General features: G+C 59.5%; 1 protein-coding gene across 1 annotated transcript in view; it reads right to left on the bottom strand.

The window, feature by feature from the left end:
- Window positions 1–4,941: 4,941 nt before the first annotated feature.
- CACNA2D4 (calcium voltage-gated channel auxiliary subunit alpha2delta 4) overlaps window positions 4,942–18,437 on the bottom strand; it is an 83,968-nt gene continuing 70,472 nt past the window's right edge. Inside the window, exons 27-38 of the mRNA XM_068560850.1 lie at window positions 14,380–14,441; window positions 13,962–14,006; window positions 13,709–13,771; window positions 10,076–10,146; window positions 9,625–9,700; window positions 9,150–9,202; window positions 8,828–8,883; window positions 8,471–8,491; window positions 7,536–7,653; window positions 6,156–6,268; window positions 5,767–5,849; window positions 4,942–5,046 (exon numbers count right to left, since the gene is read on the bottom strand). Coding sequence (XP_068416951.1) covers window positions 4,942–5,046; window positions 5,767–5,849; window positions 6,156–6,268; window positions 7,536–7,653; window positions 8,471–8,491; window positions 8,828–8,883; window positions 9,150–9,202; window positions 9,625–9,700; window positions 10,076–10,146; window positions 13,709–13,771; window positions 13,962–14,006; window positions 14,380–14,441 — 866 coding nt within the window. The remainder of the gene's footprint in view (window positions 5,047–5,766; window positions 5,850–6,155; window positions 6,269–7,535; window positions 7,654–8,470; window positions 8,492–8,827; window positions 8,884–9,149; window positions 9,203–9,624; window positions 9,701–10,075; window positions 10,147–13,708; window positions 13,772–13,961; window positions 14,007–14,379; window positions 14,442–18,437) is intronic.

Below are 18,437 nucleotides of genomic sequence, written 5' to 3'. Positions count from 1 at the left end.
CTTTTTTGTTGGTTTTTTTTTTTTTTTTTTTACTGCTTCAGCTTTCCTTTCCATAGCTTTTGGTACTTCTTACTTGAAGCCTTAACTTAAGACACTGAAGCTTAAATTTTCGGAAACGTCCCAGTCTGAGTGCTGAAGACCATTCTGAAAAAGCTCTCCGTGGACTAACTTTTTAAGAAGTTAGGATCTTGTGGAATTATTAATAGAATTCTTTGGCCACTAGGGGTATTTTCTATACTGAATAGAGTATCTGAGGACATTTAGGGGTGTGTGTACTCAATTGGGCTACCAATTGTTTGAAAGTTATATCGTATACTGTCACTTACACACATAATGTTGAGAGTTTGCGAAAGTTGAAAATTTATTCTCTTGCAATTTTAGATAGTCTTGTAATTTGTGTATTTTGCGTTTCCATTTAATTATCTTAATGTGTTATAATGGCAGGCAGGATAGTAATGAGTTAATAAAGATGGTGCAGTTTAAAAAACAAAGTGCCTATGCCCAACTCAGGTTTTCCCAGCCTTCACACTTTCATCATAACTGGGGGTACCAGGTGTAGAATGGAAGGGAGAGCTAGCTCTAAGGGGCAGTTCTTAATTTATTGTTAAAGTTACAAAAATACTACCTAAGGAGTGCCTCATGCAGAGGGATCTGTTAAAGGACACAATGCCTCATCTAACTGTAAGCAGCACCCACCGAACACGTCTGTGTTATTTCACTCTTGTTTTATAGGTGAAGAGGCTACAAGGGGGAGGTCTGACGCCCATGCCAGCATTCTTTACACTAAGAAGAAAACCCGGATTAAAGGGTCTCATGTATATTGACCCAAAGGTTGGGTGTTTGTTAGCCCTTCTATGTAATTTGAGAAAAGAGAGGAAATCCCGACCCTTTTGCCTTAGGTAAATTTAGTTTTTTCAGGGGAATTTCCAGTGTTTGGATGAATTCTCATTTTAAGTGTAGAAATAACTTGAGGGTTTTTGCGCAGGTCACCCGGGAATGGGAGCTGCTGGTGTCCTGTTCTTGGTGACGGTCCTCGAGGCCTACAGACACCCCCTGGTTTTCCCTAGTCCTTTGCTGAGCTGGAAGGCTTTCTCAGCGATGTCCGTGGCGTTGGAAAGGAAGTGGGTAGGGATGTGTTTGAATCTGGGCCGACGGTTGCTAGGGCTCTGCGGCTTGGAGAAGTCTCCAGGTGCCGTTGCTTCCGAATCACCCCAGGAATAATCCCTGGTCTCCAGAGTGTTCTGCTCAGCACGGAGCACTGACCCCACTCCCTGGGTCCCGCTGGAGGGATTTTCCCACCTTCAGCTGCCTGACTTGGGGCAAACAAGTCCAGGCCAGCTCTGCGTTCTGCAGTGATGGCAGATGTCCAGCCACGCGGGAGGGAAGGCCTCTCACTGCTGCCCTGGCCTGGGGAAAGCGCCCGAGCCTGCTGGGACCCGGGCCCGCTTTCTCGCCTGTGACCCCAGCTCCCCGAGGTCAGCATCCCTCAGATGAGCCGCAGGGACTGGCTAGCGTCTTTGCCAACCTCTTGCTCTCATTCCTCCCCCGTGTTTGCTTCTTTGACTTTGAGGGGTGTCTGCTCCCTTGCCCTCCCAAACCGAAACTCCACGTGGCATTGTGAAGCGGTGGTGGTTGGAGCCTTTTACCTGATAGCAGCACTTCCATTAAAATACACACATTACTAGGCAGGCTTAGGAGTTAGTATATCCCTGCCCTGAGGAAGGCGCTGGCAGCACCTTGCGCTCTCGGTCACCCAAGAGGTGATGGTGTATATAGGAAAAGGGATTTCAGGACTCTGTCCCCAGAATCTTGTCGTCGATTAAACGGCTTTGGTTTTAACTTTGTTCCTGTGAAATCAAGGTGATGGCTCTTTAGCTTGAGCCGGGCTGCCCCCTGCTGTCCTTTGGGGGTGGTTAGAACCGTAGTGTATCAAACGGTTTTTGCTTCCATTGGTTCTGAAAGGGAGTTCAGGCCTTACAGTCCACTCTTGGCCACGCGGAGATGGGGGTGAAGCAGACGAGGCCAGGAGCTGCCCCAGCGCTTCCTAAGTTTGGTTTTCATGTATTTAATTTTTACATTAAAATAAATTAGTTTATTTATTTTTTTAAGTTTATTTATTTTGGGCTGCATTGGGTCTTCACTGCTGCACACGGGCTTTCTCTAATTGCGGCGAGCGGGGGCTACTCTTCTTTGCTGTGTGCGGGCTTCTCATTGCAGTGGCTTCTCGTTTCAGAGCACGGGCTCTAGGCGCGTGGGCTTCGGTAGTTGTGGCTCGCGGGCTCTAGAGCTGAGGCTCAGTAGTTGTGGAGCACGGGCTAATTTGCTCAGCGGCACATGGGATCTTCTCAGACCAGGGCTCGAACCCATGTCCTCTGCATTGGCAGGTGGATTCTTAACCACTGTGCCACCAGGGAAGTCCCTCATTTTTTAAATTTTTGGCTGCGTTGGGTGTTCGTTGCGGCGCGCAGGCTTTCTCTAGTTGCGGCGAGCCGGGGCTACTCTTCGTTTTGGTGTGCGGGCTTCTCATTGTGGTGGCTTCTTTTGTTGTGGAGCACGGGCTCTAGCCACGCAGGCTTCAGTAGTTGTGGCACGCAGGCTCAGTAGTTGCAGCGTGAGGGCTCTAGGGCATGCCTAAGCTTGGTTTTTAAGTTATGTGGCCGGGACTTCCCTGGTGGTCCAATGGGTAAGACTCTGTGTTCCCAATGCAGGGGGCCTGGGTTCGATCCCTGGTTGGGGAACTAGATCCTGCATGCATGCTGCAACTAAGAGTTCGCATGCCACAGCTAAGAAGTCCGCAGGCCACCACTAAAGATCCCGTGTGCTGTGACTAAGACCTGGCGCAGCCTAAATAAGTAAATAAATAAATATTTTAAAAAATTACGTGGCCAAGATAGTTGATAAATTTGCCTGAAAAGGCTCTCCCTGGTTGGGTGGGGAACGGGACGCTGTCCTGGAGAGAGGCTGGCGGTCGGGGTGTGGGCTCGTACTGTTGCAGAAGGGCGCAGGGTCGCTAAGGGCCCCAGCAGGGAGGGGCCGTTGCCACGAGCTCTCTGTGACACCAAGTGGGGAGCTGGGCTGCAGCAGCCGAGGGGGCGGGAGACGGGCCCCCCGCTGCCTCCTCGCCCACCTGCGCCGGGCGGGCACCTGTGACCTCGCCTGTTGTTCTTGACATCCAAATGGTCATTTCTCCAGGCCCTCCGCCACGAAACAGTATGCTCTGATAGATGCGAGTAGGTGACATGTAACTAGTGCCGACTGCAGGTCGCGCAGTTTCAGGCTCAGTATGTGAGCCTCACGTTCACGCCTCACAATACTCTGCCGATAACTTGGAGCCAGGTTTCACCTCCGAGCCTGGGTTTCCTGGTCTAGGAGCGGATAATAGGCCCTACGGCAGAGGGTGGTTGTACGGGTTGGATGAGTTGGTGCCTGTTACTTCCACGGTGCGCTCGGCTCTCCAAGCATTGCTCTGCCTCGCAGACTGGCTGCTGAGCGAGCTCGGCTTGTCCCTCATCTTCTCTGAGGCTCGAGTTCAGCTGTCACTGGGCCACTGGTGCCCACCTCACAGGTAGATACGGGGAATGTGACAGCAGTGAGAGTAACATGTCCTCGCGTGGAAGGCGCTTCATGAACGTCATGTGTTTGAAGGAGTTGGCGGGGCTGTTTGCTGGTGGGAAGCTTGCACGTGCTAGTGTGGGGGGCTGGGAGGGGTCCCCAGAGGCCCGGCGCGCATGGTCCTTGCCCGTCATGGGGCTGGGCTGGACCTCCTCCTGGGAGGCCGGTTAAGCTCAGAGATGGGAGGCCACCCCAGAGTTTCTACACTGTTCCGCCTTTAGTGTTGCTCCCACAGTGGGGACTGTGGTCCCTGGGGAGCCGGGTCTACGGGGGAGGAAGCCCCGGCACCAAGACCCTGAGGGAGGGGTACCCAGATGCATCTCCCTTCCCACTGGATTCCGCTTTGCAAATTGCAGTGTTCCCCAAAGTTCCAACCCCAGGGACAGAGTCAGGTAGTCTCTCTTGTAGATCAGTGGCCAGAAAAAGACCAGCCTGGGACCTGGACCTCCTAGGGGCGTGGAGCTCTCAGGAGCCCCCTGGCCACGCCACCGTGAAGACCCCTCTTTTTCCTGGGACCCCTCTGCTTGGCTGCAGCTGTTCCTGCCACCTCCCCTGAATTCGCATCCTCTTCCGAGGCAGCAGCTGTATAGCTCATCCTACTGGCTTTTTCTTAGAAAGATGCAAACACTAAGTTAGGGCTTTGCAAAGACGTTTTTAGAAAAAATTTTTTAATAGCAACAGTTCGTGGACATCACGCGTGGCCATGTTCATGTAAAGGACCCTGCCTTTTCTCTGTCTCTCTCTGTCTCTCTGTCTCTGTCTCTCTCTCACGCACGCGCACACACACACACATTTTTTGAGCTGCAGCTGGGAGACTGAGCTGATCCCCCATCAGGCATCTCACCCTAGGGAAGCTGTGTTTCCCATGGGGCCCGTTCCTGCCCTCCTCCTCTTTCTGCTGTGGCCCTCATTCCTCTCCTCTTTCTCAGTACATTTAAGTCCTTGGATTCTACTGAAGACCAACCAGATTCATTAGAAAGAGCTGCCCCTTGCTTTGGCTGGGTCTGGACTTCTGGGGAATAGACAGAACAAAACTCTTGTCTTGGTCCAAACTGAGTTCACGCTGGACTCCAAAGAGAAGGTAGGAGGGGAGGGAGGCTGCCCAATTGAGACGCGGGGTGGATGGTACCAGGCGCCCGGAAGGTCTCTGGGAGTGATTTCTGGTTCCGTCCAGCAATCTCAGGAGGGGGGACCATCAGCCCAAGACTGGATGAGCCTGGACCTGGGTGAGAACCCAACTGTAGAGCGCTGGACCCCACTTCAGCTGCTGACTCTTTACAATGTCTCTGGAAGGGTCACCTTGTCAAAACCGGCCGGCCGGAGCAGGTGTCACCGCAGCAGCCGGGGCAGCAGTACCCAGGCACCCAGGGGCAGCAGGAGCAGGGGCAGCGAGGCTGAGGTGTCCGAGGCGCCGCCACAGTCCTGGGCGTTCTCCTGTGAACCCAGAGCACTCACGATGGGGCGACCGCCCCAAGCAGAGGAGGCCGGGAGTCTGGAGAAGGATCGCTGGGACTAATAGGGGCCAAGGGGCTGGGGAGAGAGGGAGGTTCCAGCAAGCGGAGGGAACACTGCCCCCCTTCTTAGACCCCTGCCTTCTAGGGGAAGGCAGAGGCTGCTCACTCAGCCCCAGAGCTGGACTCGAGCCTTCTCGCTGGCCCCAGGCTTGGAGGGGCTGTGGGCTCATCCTCTTAGAAGGACTTCAGAGAAGCCCTGGACTCCGGGAGCATCTTGGGTGTGGAGGCAGCCATGTCCAGCAAGGACGGCCCCATGTACGAGGAGCCCAGCTACGTGGTGGGTGCACAGGGCCGGTCACCAGCGGTATTATGTGCCTAACGGTTTCCTCCTACTTGCTTGGACCACGTGGAGCTGAGTGCAGCGAGGGCCGTGTGGAGAGGCTGTGTTATAACGCACGGAGGGCCCCGACCCTGGGAGATGCGGCTCTCCTTGTAAAACGCCCCTGGGTCCCTCCCGCTGACTTAGTATCTGAATGACACGGGGCCCAGCGTGAATGCACACGTATGGGTGATTCCAGGGTGGATGGGTCATCCACGCAGGTGCCCTCACAGCTGCATCCACGTGTCCAGACGCTCTCACATCTGAAGGGCACAAGCTCAGGGCTGAGGGTTTGGGGATGGAGCCCACCCCAGCCCCTACCTCTGGATGGAAGGCGTGGCAGGCATCCGGTCGCCGGCGGAGCCTCCGGGAGCGCATCTTGTCACACTTGACTGTGGCGTTATGTGCAGAATTCACTGTTAAGGTGAACACACCTGCCGACGGAGATAATTCTGGAGACTCTGGGGACCGAGCTCTGGAAGAACTTACTTCTGGTGGGACCAGCTGCCTTGGAAGCGGCTTCCGGGGTCAGGAGCAGCACCGGGGCCCCGGGGAGGGTGGGAGAACAGGTAGCGATGCTCTTGGGGGAGGGGAGGTGTTGATGGCAAAAGGGAGGCTGGCCCCTGCCTCTCAAAATCTGAGCCCCTCAGTGTCATGTCCTACCCGCCACCCCTCCCTCGCCCGTACACGCTGGAGGGTCGGGAGGATATATTTGACTTCCGTAGCCTCCTGCAGGACTGGCGGGAAGATGCTGCAGTCACAGGTGGGGTCCGTCACCAGGAGGAGAAGGTTGCTGGTGGGAATCTGTTGCATCACGAATGTCCTGCGGCAGAGAGGTTGGCTTGTGGAGGTTCCTGCGGCAGCTGGACCCTGGGCTTGTAGGGGAGGCTCTTTTGGAGCCGGGTGTGAGGACTCGGGGCCAGGTCAGCCCGGGGGGGCAGCCCGGGAACCGTCCCAGCAACCGATGGGCTGCCTGGCTTATTTTCCCCACGAGCCTTTGCAGCTGCTCTGCTCCTTTCCTAGCAGATTGGAAGTGAGGAAGCCCAAACATCTGCGGGGGAGGGGACAGGAGCTGCTGTTGACCCACATGGGGACAGCAAGTCAGGACTGTCCCAAGCAATCAGGGCTGCATGGCCGCCTCTGCTCCGGGCGGGGATGCAGTGCTCGCGCTTGGCCGTGAGGTGGTCCCACAGTCCCACACGCCGCCTGGAGGGGAGGGAGAGCAGGTGCAAGCCGGTCGTGGTCCCTCGCTCGGCCAGTGCGTTGGCAACAGCCACTGCCCGGCATCTGCTATGGGGTGGAGGACTTCCTACATGCGCGTGCACACACACGTGTACACGCACATGCATACATACACACGTGCGCACAGGCACACGTATATATTTAACCTTCACCGCGCTGTATGAGGTTGGTATTATCCCTGTTTTGCAGGTGGGAAAACTGAAGCCAGAAGAGGGTTAAGTAATGCGCCCGAGGTCACAAATCAAGTCCATCTACTCTGAGGACTTCGCTTTACCCGCACTGTTCGTGTATCCGCACTGCCAGCCTCTGAGACAAGTGTACAAATAACAATATTCCCGAGAAACTGGCTGCGGTGAGGGTAGAATCCCTCCCTCCAGCACACGCCCGCACGAGATGGGCCTGACTCTGATGCCAAAGTCTGAGGCACCACACTAGAAGGTAGTTTGCTTGAGGCCTGGGTCTCAGGGACATCCTGGGAAACCCCGGGGGAGTGGCACGCTGGCCAGGGGCACAGCCTAGGGAAGACCATAGCCTCGGGGTCAGGACAGAACCTCCTGGGGGTGGGGCGGCCCGGGGTCCAGGCGAGAGTCAGTGGGACAGAACTTTCAGCCAGGCCTCCCTTCCTCCCTGGGTCAGGGCCTGGCAGAGCTGGGGGACCAGCCACCTCCCCTCGGGAGTGGGACCCAGAGATGGAAGTGCCAGGTGCCCCAGCCACTCCCAGAAGCATCCTGGGGCCTCTCCCGTCCCCGGCCAGCCCCACACTTGGCGCCCTGGGCGCCCGGCCTGTGGTCCCTCTGCTGAGCCTCGCCCGCGGGGATCCCTCCCCCGTCCCGCTCAGCCCTGCTCACTTCTGGCAGCCCCCGCACTCCACGACGCCGTCGGCCCCCCGGATGGCCGTCTGGTGCACGAACACGGGGTAGGTGGTGTCGCAGGGCTGCAGCACGTCCTGCTTCTTGTGCTTGTGGGCTGCCGGGACACGGAAAGGGCGTGGACTCGGGCGCCTCGGCCACAGCTGCGGGGATGGGCTTTGACGCCCCGGGCAGTGCGGTCACCGTGCCAGGAGTGAGACGTCCGTCCACTGGCAGGTGGCTCCCCGGTCAGGACTTGGGGCCGGGGGAGGGGAGTGGCCGCGTGTGGGTGACACGCTCGGGGACCCTGGGGATACCCGTCTCTCTCCTCACCGTCAGCAGTGACGTCCAGGGGCTGAGAGGAGGGCAGGGGCTTGGGGGGGGGCCTGGGAGACGGCAGCCCTTCGTCCTCTCCCCCCTCCCTCCCTGCGGGGGGCCCAGCGGGCGCCCTGCACGGGCAGCTCCTGGACAAGCCCTGGGTCCGCCCCCGCCCCCTGCCCCCGTGGCTACTTGGAGAGCCAGGCAGGGGCCCTGCGCCCAGCCTCCCGGGCTCCTCAGTGGGGCCTGTGTGGTCACTAGAGTCGGCTCAGAAAGGACTCAGCAAACACAGGGGCAAAGGCCTGGCAGCCGCCCCGGAGGGCCCACGTCCACCCCTGGGGGAGCAGACCCCGCTCGCCCGCGAGGGGCTACGGCCTCGGGACCACACAGATTTCCTCCTGGCGCTGTAAGTGCTCTCAGCCCAGGAGAGGGCTGGGGGGCTCCGTTTCCCCGGGGCAGGGCTGCACTTGTGTGGGATGAGCTCTGGGCTACACCCACACCCCGAAGGAGCAGGGCTGCAAGTTGGGAGGGGCCTTCGGAGTCAGGAGGTCCAGATGGAGAGAGCTCTCCAGGACAGCGCCCAGCCCAGCACCCAACTCCTTGGCTGCCCTACTTACAGTGATGGAAGACGGCCTTGGCTGTCCAGGACCCGCGCACGGCATGGGGTGGTGATGATGTCACACAGGTGGTGATGTCACATGGTGTGGGCGTGATGTCACACGGGATGAATGACATCACACGGGATGGATGATGTCACACGAGATGGATGATGTTACACGGGGTGAATGACGTCACATGGGATGGATGATGTCACGTGGATCGGTGGTGCCCCGGTATGGTGTGACGTCACACAGGGGTGAGGGAAGGTGATGAGAGAAGCCGACAGGTTGGATGTGAGCGGTGGACTCTCCGGAGCCCCCCTGCCCCTCCCCCTGAGGGGACGGTTTCCAGGTGGAGGCTGGAACGACACTCACCCTCTGCCCCGCTGTCCCCACGCCAGGAGCCCCAGGCGCTCCACTCCAGCAGGAGCCTGTCAGGCACAGGTGAATCTCAGAGACCTGCTTGCCCTCTCCAGTGGGCCCCCAAGCTGTCTGCCCCTTGCCCCCAGGACACCCTTGTCCCTGCTGGAGGCTTCTGGTGGCAGCGGCATGTAGGAGGGGCGTCCCATACAGGCCTGGCCGGTTCCACCTGGGGACCTCACCCTCCTCCTTTGGGGTCGTGGGGACCTCGGCAGCTCCCCTCAAAGGGCTCCCTCATAAACCACCCCTGCACAAAGCCCCCCAGCCCCTCACTCACAGCAAGAGCTCATTCACCAGCCACCTGGTAGCAGTCAGGAGGGCAGAGATGGGCTGGGAGGAGAGCGAACACACTGTGAGTGAGCCCCAGGGCCCCCTTGCTCTGCGCCATCAGAGACCACACCCCGGGCTCTCCTCCACCCCTTTCTGGCAGCGGAAGCAGCGGAAAGCTGCGTTTTCTGGGAAATTCCTACTGTAGGGCGGACGGTGCCTGTCATCACACTGGGTGGCATCTCTGGGGTCCCTGATGATGTGTGGATGGCACTGGGGGTGAAGGTGGGAAATAGGCAAGAAAGGGGCTGCAACCTGTTCCTCTGCCAGAGCAATCACCCTGAGGGCCCCCAGATAAGACCCTGGTGCGGGGGAGCGGGCTGTGTTCCGGGGGCACTGGGAGAGGACTGAGAGTGGCCCTGGGGCCCTGGAGAGAAAGGGACAGGCTGGCGCCCGGCGGGGGCGGGGTATGGGGTGACACTCACGCTGACCAGGGGCTGGGAGGCGCTGTGGTGGTGGGTCGGAGGTTTGCACATGGCCTGGTAGTCGTACATGGTCACTCTGAAACCAGAAGCAGGGCATGGCAGTCTGGACCCCATCCCCTGCCCCACCCCCGCCCTGGGGGAGTTTGCAGCCAGGTTTTTGGTCACCCAGATCCGGGGCAGTGCGTGATCGGCAGGTCAGAAAATGACATTTCTGTTCTTGCGCTGCTTCAAAGACAACGAACAGCAAATCTGGTTTTCCTGCTAAGGGTCGCATGACCTCAGCCCCGCTCCCCGCTCCCCGCCCCCATCAAGTTCCGGGCTTCAGAAAGGCTGCTTTTGGAGCCCTGTGGGGCTCACTGTGGGTTTCTGAAATCTGTCTGGTCCATTTAGCATCCGATCCCCCCTCCTCAGTGTGTATTGGGGGGAGGGGTGTGGCGCCTGCCCTACTTACTGGCTGAACACCCCCATGCTGAGCAGCTGGGTCATGAGGGCGCCGTCCACCTCCCCCAGGAATCGTCCCATCTGTGAGGGGAGGAGGGGGGGACAGCAGGATGAGTGAGGACATTGCTCCGAGCGCCAGGCTTTACCTGTGTTTGGGTTTCCCCTCCAGATGCCCTCGCATCGTGGTCCCTGTGGCTCCACTCCACGGGCCCCCTCTCCTGGGCCGGCTCCAGCCACGCCTCTCAGTACTTTTAAATTCTAAGTTGGGGTGAAATCAATCTAGGCGTTGCAATCAGATTTGTTTTTTAAAAGGTGCAGAATTCTTTGAACACTTCCGGGTGAATTGCGTGCAGGAAGGTGAAACTTGATTTGTCGTGTGTGTTTTATGCACGTGCATGTGCGTGCATGTGTGTGTGTCTGTGTTACCAGACAGTGAGATCCTGGCGGGCGGATCCCCAGAGGCCATGGTGACTGTTTGCGCATCTGCTGAAGGGCAGAGTGAGTGAAGCGACCAGGGTGAGGCTGAGTGACCTGAGACTCCTGATCCGGGTGGAACCGAGGCTCCCGGTGAGGCTGGCTCCCTCCCCACGAGCCTGTCCCCCCGTCTGTCTTGACTCCAGGCTTATTCACCGATATCCCCACTGTCCAGACCCCTGATTCTGGAAGGGGAGTTTCCTGAGAGTAAGACAAGCTCCTGGACCCTGGAGAAAGGTGTCCCCCGTTCAACGTGACCTCCAGGACAGGCTGCCCTGGCAGAGAGCACCCACCTCTTCTTCAGGAGGGCAGCCCCCGCTGGCACCATGGAAGCAACAGGCCTCCCTCCCTGGGCCCCGGGATGGGCCTGGCAGGACAGGGAGTGTCACCTGGGCCTTCTGGCACGGGCGCCTAGGCGGCAAGGTGCATCCAGACCACCAGCAGCCGGCGCTGCGGCCCGGGGCAGTGGTCCTCGGACCTCATTACATGCGGGGGGGTGGGGGGAGCTTGCAGTGCAGGTGGTCGCCCACCCCCAGTTTCTGATTCGCTCGGTCTGGGGTGGGGCCTGAGAACTCGCATTTCTATCAAGCCCCCAGAGGCTACTGGTCCCCCTACCGAACTCTGAGGCCCAGGGATGAAAGGGGGAGGGGCTAATGAGGGGGGAGGGGCCAGGTCACGGGCCCTTGAGGCTCTTGGGTGTGCCTGGGGAGCGGGTAGGAGTCTGTGGTGGGAGAGTCTGGACGGGTCACAGTCGCCCGGCCTCCTGGGCCTCACGGCTCCGTACCCTTCCCCTGCGTGTAGGCTGGACCCAGCGACCTGCTTCTAGTGAACGGAACATGGTCCAAGTGGCGCTGTCCCTTCCGAGAGCCGGTCCCAGGGGACCGTGGCCTCATGCTGCTGACACTCGCTGGCTCTCCTCAGCCTTGCGCTTTGGTGGGGCGAGCCGCCCCCCAGGAGGCCCCCGGGGCAGCGGGATCTGGCGCGGAGGCTGGCCCTTCGCAGGTCAGGCCCCGCTGATGCCTCGTGGAGACCCCGAGCCTGGGCCGCCCGCCGAGCACACCGGGCTCCTCACCATAGAGGCTGGGAGATATCGTGAGTCTTGGGGTGTAAGCCCTCCCGCTGGGGGTGATTTGTTACAGAGCAACAGGTAAGTGCTGCAGGGCTGTGGAGTGAATGAGTTTAAAAAAAGCAGAAATGGCTGGATGGCTGGACAGTCAGCGCCCGGCTTCCAGCTCCGTCCTCCGCGGACCTTCAGGCCAAGCCTCACTCTAGTCTCCAGTGTCCACCGGGCACAGGCGTCGTGACTCCTGACACAGGGCTGCCCGCACACGCTGTGTTACCCCTCGAGCCCTCTCAGAGCCTCACAGCCCAGGTCTGGGGTCAGAGCCGTCCAGGGGGCGGAGACCGCCGCCCCCAGAGCCCCGGCACCAGCCCTGGAGACTGATGCAGGCTTCTGGGTCCTAATTCCTAAGACTCTGCTGAGCCAGCAGGTGCGAGAACTCTGCCCTGAGTGGCAGCAGGTGACTTGGGGCAGGGGCTCGGCGGGAGGATGACCCCCGGGAGCCCAGCGAGGACACCGGCCCCGCCCTACTAATTCTCGGTCCCATCAAAGCCACTGCTCCCCCAGCCTGGTCTCCCTCCCAGGAGGGCTTTTCTAGAACCTCCCCCAAGTCACAGCTCTCTACTTGTATCTCTAGGTTCAAAGTTTGGCTTTTCTGCAGCCATGAGCTTTCGGGTTAATAACCTAAACTGGCAGAGCCTCAGTTTGTCCCTCGGGTATAAAATGAGCCTAATAATGTCACCAGAGATGATGGAGGGACGTCCCACCCCTGATGGGGCCTGGTTGGGGTTGGGGGGAGAGGGGGCTGTGTGGAGGCCCCTGGAAGGTCCCAACCCTGTGATGAAAATTAGATTTCATTTACGCCCTCTGTTTTACAAAGGACGTGAGGTGGCTTTTAAAACTACACACGGGGTGATAAGATAACGTAATGGCTGAGAAAATAAGGGTAAATACGCTGAGTAGACAAGTACTGAGAGAAATAGAAATCTGAGTAACTTTGCTGTCATAGATCGGCTCGCTCCCCGCGGCTCTGCCGGCACTCGGGCACCCAGACCTGAGAAATCACGCAGCCCAGGCCCTTATTCCAACAGGGGGAGATGGGCCCAGGCCACCCAACCACACGTCTGATTAGCGGAAAAGCTCCCGCTGGACCACGCACCGTGTCCCTTAGGCTGGAGGCCCCTTGATGCTTCTGGCTCATTTCAAGGCATCACTTTAGGTGAATGTGTTCAGGGTTGGTTCAGGTGTAATTCCTGGCTAAATAAACAACTTGGGGCTCAGCAAAGACAAGGTTGTGGCTATACCTTCTCCTCGGCCGTTCTGGGCACGTGGGGTTCCTGGGTGCGCAGCCATGCCGTGTGATGGGGAGTGTCACCCTTCACTCCCCTTCGCAGCAAAGCCAGGTTGGGGGGTTAGGACAGAATTTCCCACAAGGGAGGTCCAGACGGGAAGCGCGCACGAAGCGGGAAGGCCTGGACCCGGCCCCAAGGAGATAGAAGGGTGGGCGCCGTGGCCTGTGTGTCCCCCAGATTCACATGCTGAAACATACCCCCCAGGGCAGAGCCCTCACAGTGGGGTTGGTGCCCTTAGAAAAGAGACCCCAGAGGCCTCCCTGTCCCTTGCGCCAGGAGGGGGCACGGTGAGAACCCCGCAACCTGGACGGGGCCCACCCCGGCCCCTGGCACCCTGGCCTCGCACCTCCTGCCCCCAGAACTGTGGTTTGTAAGCTGCCCAGTCTGGGGGTTTTGTTACAGCCGCCTGAACGGCCTGATGGGAGAGGGGAGAGGCAGAGGGGGGTAGGGGGTGGGCAGCAGGACGGGGTGTAGGACTCTGGGGGAGGCCCCCCAGGGCAAGGCTGCAGACAGAAAAGCCGGGGCCTCATCATGTGGACAACTCCCTACCAACAATCGTGGGAGAAGACCAGAGACGTAAGATTTCCTCTGGGCGTCTGAGTTGAGAAGTCTGGATTTTGGGGTCTTGCGGAGCTGGCTGTGGTTCTAGGAAGAGACTCCGTTTTCATCAGACCTTTTCCTCTAGTTGGCCCTGGGCCGGGATTGCTTCTGGGCTTTCTCCAACCATCGAGGCCGCTGGGCCTCCCGCGTGCCTTACCTCCTGGGGCCTCTCCGAGATCAGGATGAATCCGTTGTTGTCGATGACGAAGCAGTCCAGGTCCTGGGAAGAAGCCCAGAAGGAGGTCAAGGCCAGGCCCTGCTGCTGACCCCTGGTCCCTGCCCACCCGACCGCATACGGGGGCCCTCTGTGTGGAGCCCGGGCTGCAGGGAAGGAGGGGCTGGCCCATCGGGAGGACGCGGGTTGGGGGCTGCTTCCCTCTCCCACCGTGTTACCCCCGTGGGGAGCTCACACTGTCCTGGCAGCTCTCCGGGCACGGACCCTCCGCAGCGCCGCACTGGAGGGAAGAGGGGAACCGTGAGCTGTGCACGTGTGTGTGTGTGGTGTGTGCGTGTGTGTGTGATGCATCCGTGTGGGGATGGAGTCCACAGCACACCTGTGATGTTGTGCAGGGGTGTGTCCCGTACCCGTTTGGTGAATATGGTGTGAACTCAAGGGGTATGTGCACGGTGTGACGTGTGTGTGTGCTTGTGTGGTGCGCCCGTGGCGCGTGCCTGGCGTGTGTGCCTTGCGTGTATGCGCGGGGAGTGTGTGCTGGGGGGTCCGGGCACTGAGATGCAGGCAGGGCCTTGCTGGTGGCAGCAGCCAGGTGCACAGGTCGGGGGTCCTCACCCTGAGCGTCCACCCCCCCGCCGACCCCTGGCACCCACCTGCCGGGTGGCCGCCCAGAACGTACGCTGCAGGAACTCCATCCTCATCTGCACGCCCACGGCTGCCGGGAGCGGGGAAGGCAAGGCCATGGGGGTGTTTGGGGACGGGGTTGGGGGGGATGGCAAGAGAAGACGTCAGATCTGAGTCAGAGGGAGGAGGCCCATCAGCAGGGGGTGGGGGGCCACTAGGCAGCGTGCAGACTAGCTTCCTGGTGGGGGGCACCGGTGGCTCTGTCTCTCCATCCCTGGAGCTCGAGGCAGGCGCCCTGGGAAGGCCGCTCTCCCCTTTCCCGCAGAGACCGAGGCTGGATTTCAGGGCCTCTGTGGGTAGTTACAGCCCCTCCACCTGCTCCGCTCCGGCCCCCCACCCCGATCTGTAAGAAGGCTCCTTCCTCGCAAGTCGAGACCGTGTCGCCCAGGCCTGCAGGAGGCTCCCAGCCCCAGAAAACCAGGCTTTGATGCCGCCGCTCACAAGGGCCGCCACGCCTCTCTGGTCCCCAAACGCTTGGAGAACGCAAGCCAGTGCCCAGATGCCAAGAGAAATCTGGGGCCAGAGAATAGAAAGAAAGGCAGGTTATAGTGAAAGAAAAAGAACAAAGAAACGAGGCCGGCCTCCTACCATCAGAGACAAGAATATAGAAAGTGTGCTGAGTGCCAGGCACCCTGCGTCCTGAGCTCGTGTCCACACAGCAGGCCGGCTCTGCTATCGCTGGGGCTTCACGGCTGGGGAAGCCTCGCCCGAGCCGCCTGGCCCCTGAACACAGAAGCGGGACCCACGCGCCCGGTGTCTCTAAGGCACCTCACCTCTCTCCTCTGGCCTGACTTGAGCCCCCGTCGGGAGGGGGCTGACAGGCCTGGGCAAGCTCCCCGCTCAGGGCCCGCTCCCCGCTCAGGGCCCGCTCCCCTTGTCTGTGACGTGGGGATGGGTCGGGGTTCCAGCCACTATGCAGTGTTCACGAGACATTCTGCAGTCACCCCAGTGACGGCTCACTGGAGAGACTTTCCATCACAGTCGGGGGCTTCTTTGTTGCTGCAAGGCCCGGGGGGGGGGGGGGGGGCGGGTAAAAGGCGTGGGCCGGAAGGGGACGGGTAGGCCCACATCTCGGTTCATGACAAAGAGGACAGACCCAGGTGCAGCACCTGAGCTGCAGGTGAGGCATGCTCCCCTCCCCCCGTTTCTAAGGCTGCGGGAGGCCGCTCGTTCTTCCTGTTAGGACCACCCTTGATGTTCACTTTAGACAGATTTCTCTCACCTGTAGAAAAAGGCTGCATGAAAGAGTGGAACCGCCTAACAATTGTCAGAGGGGAGTCACATGAAAGCTTAGGATGTTCGAACCTCTGGGATTTAGGAACGCTTATTTATCCCGACCCTGGCCTCTGCGTCAAAGCTCTCAGACTCTTTCTCGAGCCAGACTCGGCCTCTCGATGTCTCGCTGCCAAGTCTCCTGGAGTCCCGGCATCTCTGAGCTGGGAGAAATTCTGTGATTCCACCACAGGGAGTCTTGAGAGAGCGGGGTTAGTGCTTCTCTAATGAAGCAGGATTTTGAGGCTTGTGGGTAGAGACGGGAGGAGTGAGACCTCAAGCCTGTTCCCCGGAACCAGGCTCCATCTCAGTGGGACCACGGGCTCCTCCAAGGCAAGCCCCGCTCCTAGGATTTAGGGCTTCCACCTGCCTGGTGCCAGTCCCCTTGGGTCACCAGTAGGCATCTCAAACTTCACAAGTTCAAGACCTAACTCTGGCTTTTCCTCCCCAAACCTCCCCACATGGGGACACACCTTCTACCTAATTGTTATCATTTTCCCGCGTCCCACCCAAGTGCTGCCGCCTTTGTTCCGAAACGTCACGCATCTGCCCACTCTCTCCACCCCTACTGCTACCCCCCAGAGCCACTTGGATTAATGCCACAGACCCCCTGAGCGGGTCGCTCCCCACAGAACCACGAGAGTGACCTTCCCGAAGATCAAGTCACGTCTCTCGCTTGCTCAAAACCTTCCAAGCCTTCCCGCTGCCCTTAGAACAAAATTGAAATCCCTTTGTAATTTGGTGTCCAAGCCCCCAAGGGAGCTGGCCCCGCCGCCCTACCTCTGACTTCAGCCCAAATCCCTTTCTCCCTCAATCAGGCCAAGCCTGTTCCCACCCCAGGGCATTTGCACCAGCTGCCTTCTTCCCCTGGGAATGCTCTTCCCTAGAACTTTAGGAGGAGGCTCCTTCTCATGGCTGGATCTCGGCCCAAACAGCATCTCCTGGGGCGGCGTCCTGACTTCCCAGATAACGCAGTCCTCCCTGCGGCCGGCCCTTCACCCTCTATCTCATCTCATCATCACTCTTTTTGTTTTCTAAGATGCATGACTTATTTACTTTATTCTCATTTATAGTCTGTCTTGCCCCATTAGAATGGGGGCTAAGAGCAAGCGGGAGGGTGGGGGGTTGAGTTCCGATACCTAGCACCTAGGATAGCACCTAGCACGCATCGGGGCTCAATTAATATTTTTCGAGCTAAATAAGTAAATGCTTGTGAATTCCACTGAGTCAGCCGCTTGGCTGGGAAGCCAGTTCTGCAAGCCTTCCCCTTACCTCCGGTGTGGGCACCTTGCTGAACTCCTTCATCCACGTGGGGCCCCGCCCTTCTATAGATGCTTGCGATCTAGCTGGGCTCTGGTGCCCTCGAGGACCCAGGAGGGAACCCACAAAGAGACGGGGAGTTCAGGTGAGACACAAGAAGAACCTCCTCCAGGGAGAACTGTTAGCCGTGCTCTGCCACGCCTGACGGCTTCACCTCGGGGCTCGAATTGTTTCAGATCCTTCTGTTCAACGCCTGCCTCACACCCCAAATCGTGCTTTTCCACCCCAGACACCGCGAGAGCCCAGCCTTCTCCTGAGAGACTCCAGGGCGGCCCTCGGCCCCCGTTCCCTCGCTCCAGTGGACCCCAGGCTGGCCACCCTGCCCCTGGCACCTCCTGGAAGCCTGCTGTGTGCAGCAGAGAATAGCCCTGGGTGCTGGGCTTTGCAGACAGGGCAGAGCGCATGGTGAGGAGAGAGCCAGGCCCGGGCCGAGGGCAGGCGAGGCCTCCATCCTTCCAGGCTGCTTACCCCTCCAGGCCTGTGCTTGGCGGGTCCTTGTGTTAGAGCCCGACCTCGGTCCCCAGGGGGACCTACCGCAATCTGATGGAGGAGGAGCGATTGGACCCCCTTCCTCCTGCCCCAGCCCGGCCTGTCGCCCATCCCGGGCCGAGTCCCGCCTTCCCTCTGCCTGCCTTCCTGCAAAGCAGCTTTTCTTTAAGACCCGAGCTGCTTGGCTGGCAGACAAAGAGCCTCAATAAGGCCACAGGCGGCATACGGCTTATCAAGATGCACCTCTTTGCTCTGCGTCCTGGCTGTCACCTCCTTGCTGCTTTGTCATCACAGAACAGCTGTGCTGCACGCACACAAACCCTCCCTGGGGGGGGGGGTCATGCCCCGGGGGGGCCAGAAACTCCATCTTCCCCCTCGCCCTCCCATCCACTTGGTCCTTGAAACCCAGCTGCAGGCTGTGCTGACCTGTACGAGGGCTGTGGGGTCAGCGGGGGCCCATCTTTTAGGTACCAGCTGGGGAGCCGGTGCCCAGGGACCCCGGAGACCTGCACTCCTCCTGCTCACTGCAGGGCAGCCCCGGGCTGTGGGGCTAACAGGCAGCTGACGGCTGGTCAGTGAGCAGCACAGCCCAGACTCTGGGCCCTGACACCCGGCTGCGCTCTTTCCTCCGGCTCATTCCTCACTCAGCCTGGCGAGGTGGACCCCTCTTCCGGGAGGGCCCCCAGTGTAGGAAAGGGGGTGAACCACCCACAGAAAGCTGCCACGCGTCCTCTGTGATACGGGTCAGAGGAGAAGGTCCCGCGGGCACTAGCCTGGGACGGTGCACCAGGACGTGAGTTCTGGTTGAGTTTTCAAGGAGCAGGATGGACCCCGTGGGTGAGGAGAGGGTCCCAGACTCCAGGAAGGACACACTCTCCTGCAGCTGGGGGACAGGAAGCGTGTTTGGGGGCAGGTGAGGTGCATGTGGCATGGGCGTGGGGTGGGA

This window comes from Eschrichtius robustus, chromosome 13 (assembly GCF_028021215.1).
Source record: "Eschrichtius robustus isolate mEscRob2 chromosome 13, mEscRob2.pri, whole genome shotgun sequence".
Classification (NCBI taxonomy): Eukaryota; Metazoa; Chordata; class Mammalia; order Artiodactyla; family Eschrichtiidae; genus Eschrichtius; species Eschrichtius robustus.
The sequence above is the reverse complement of the archived record's forward strand: the minus strand, read 5'-3'. Positions and strand labels throughout refer to the sequence as shown.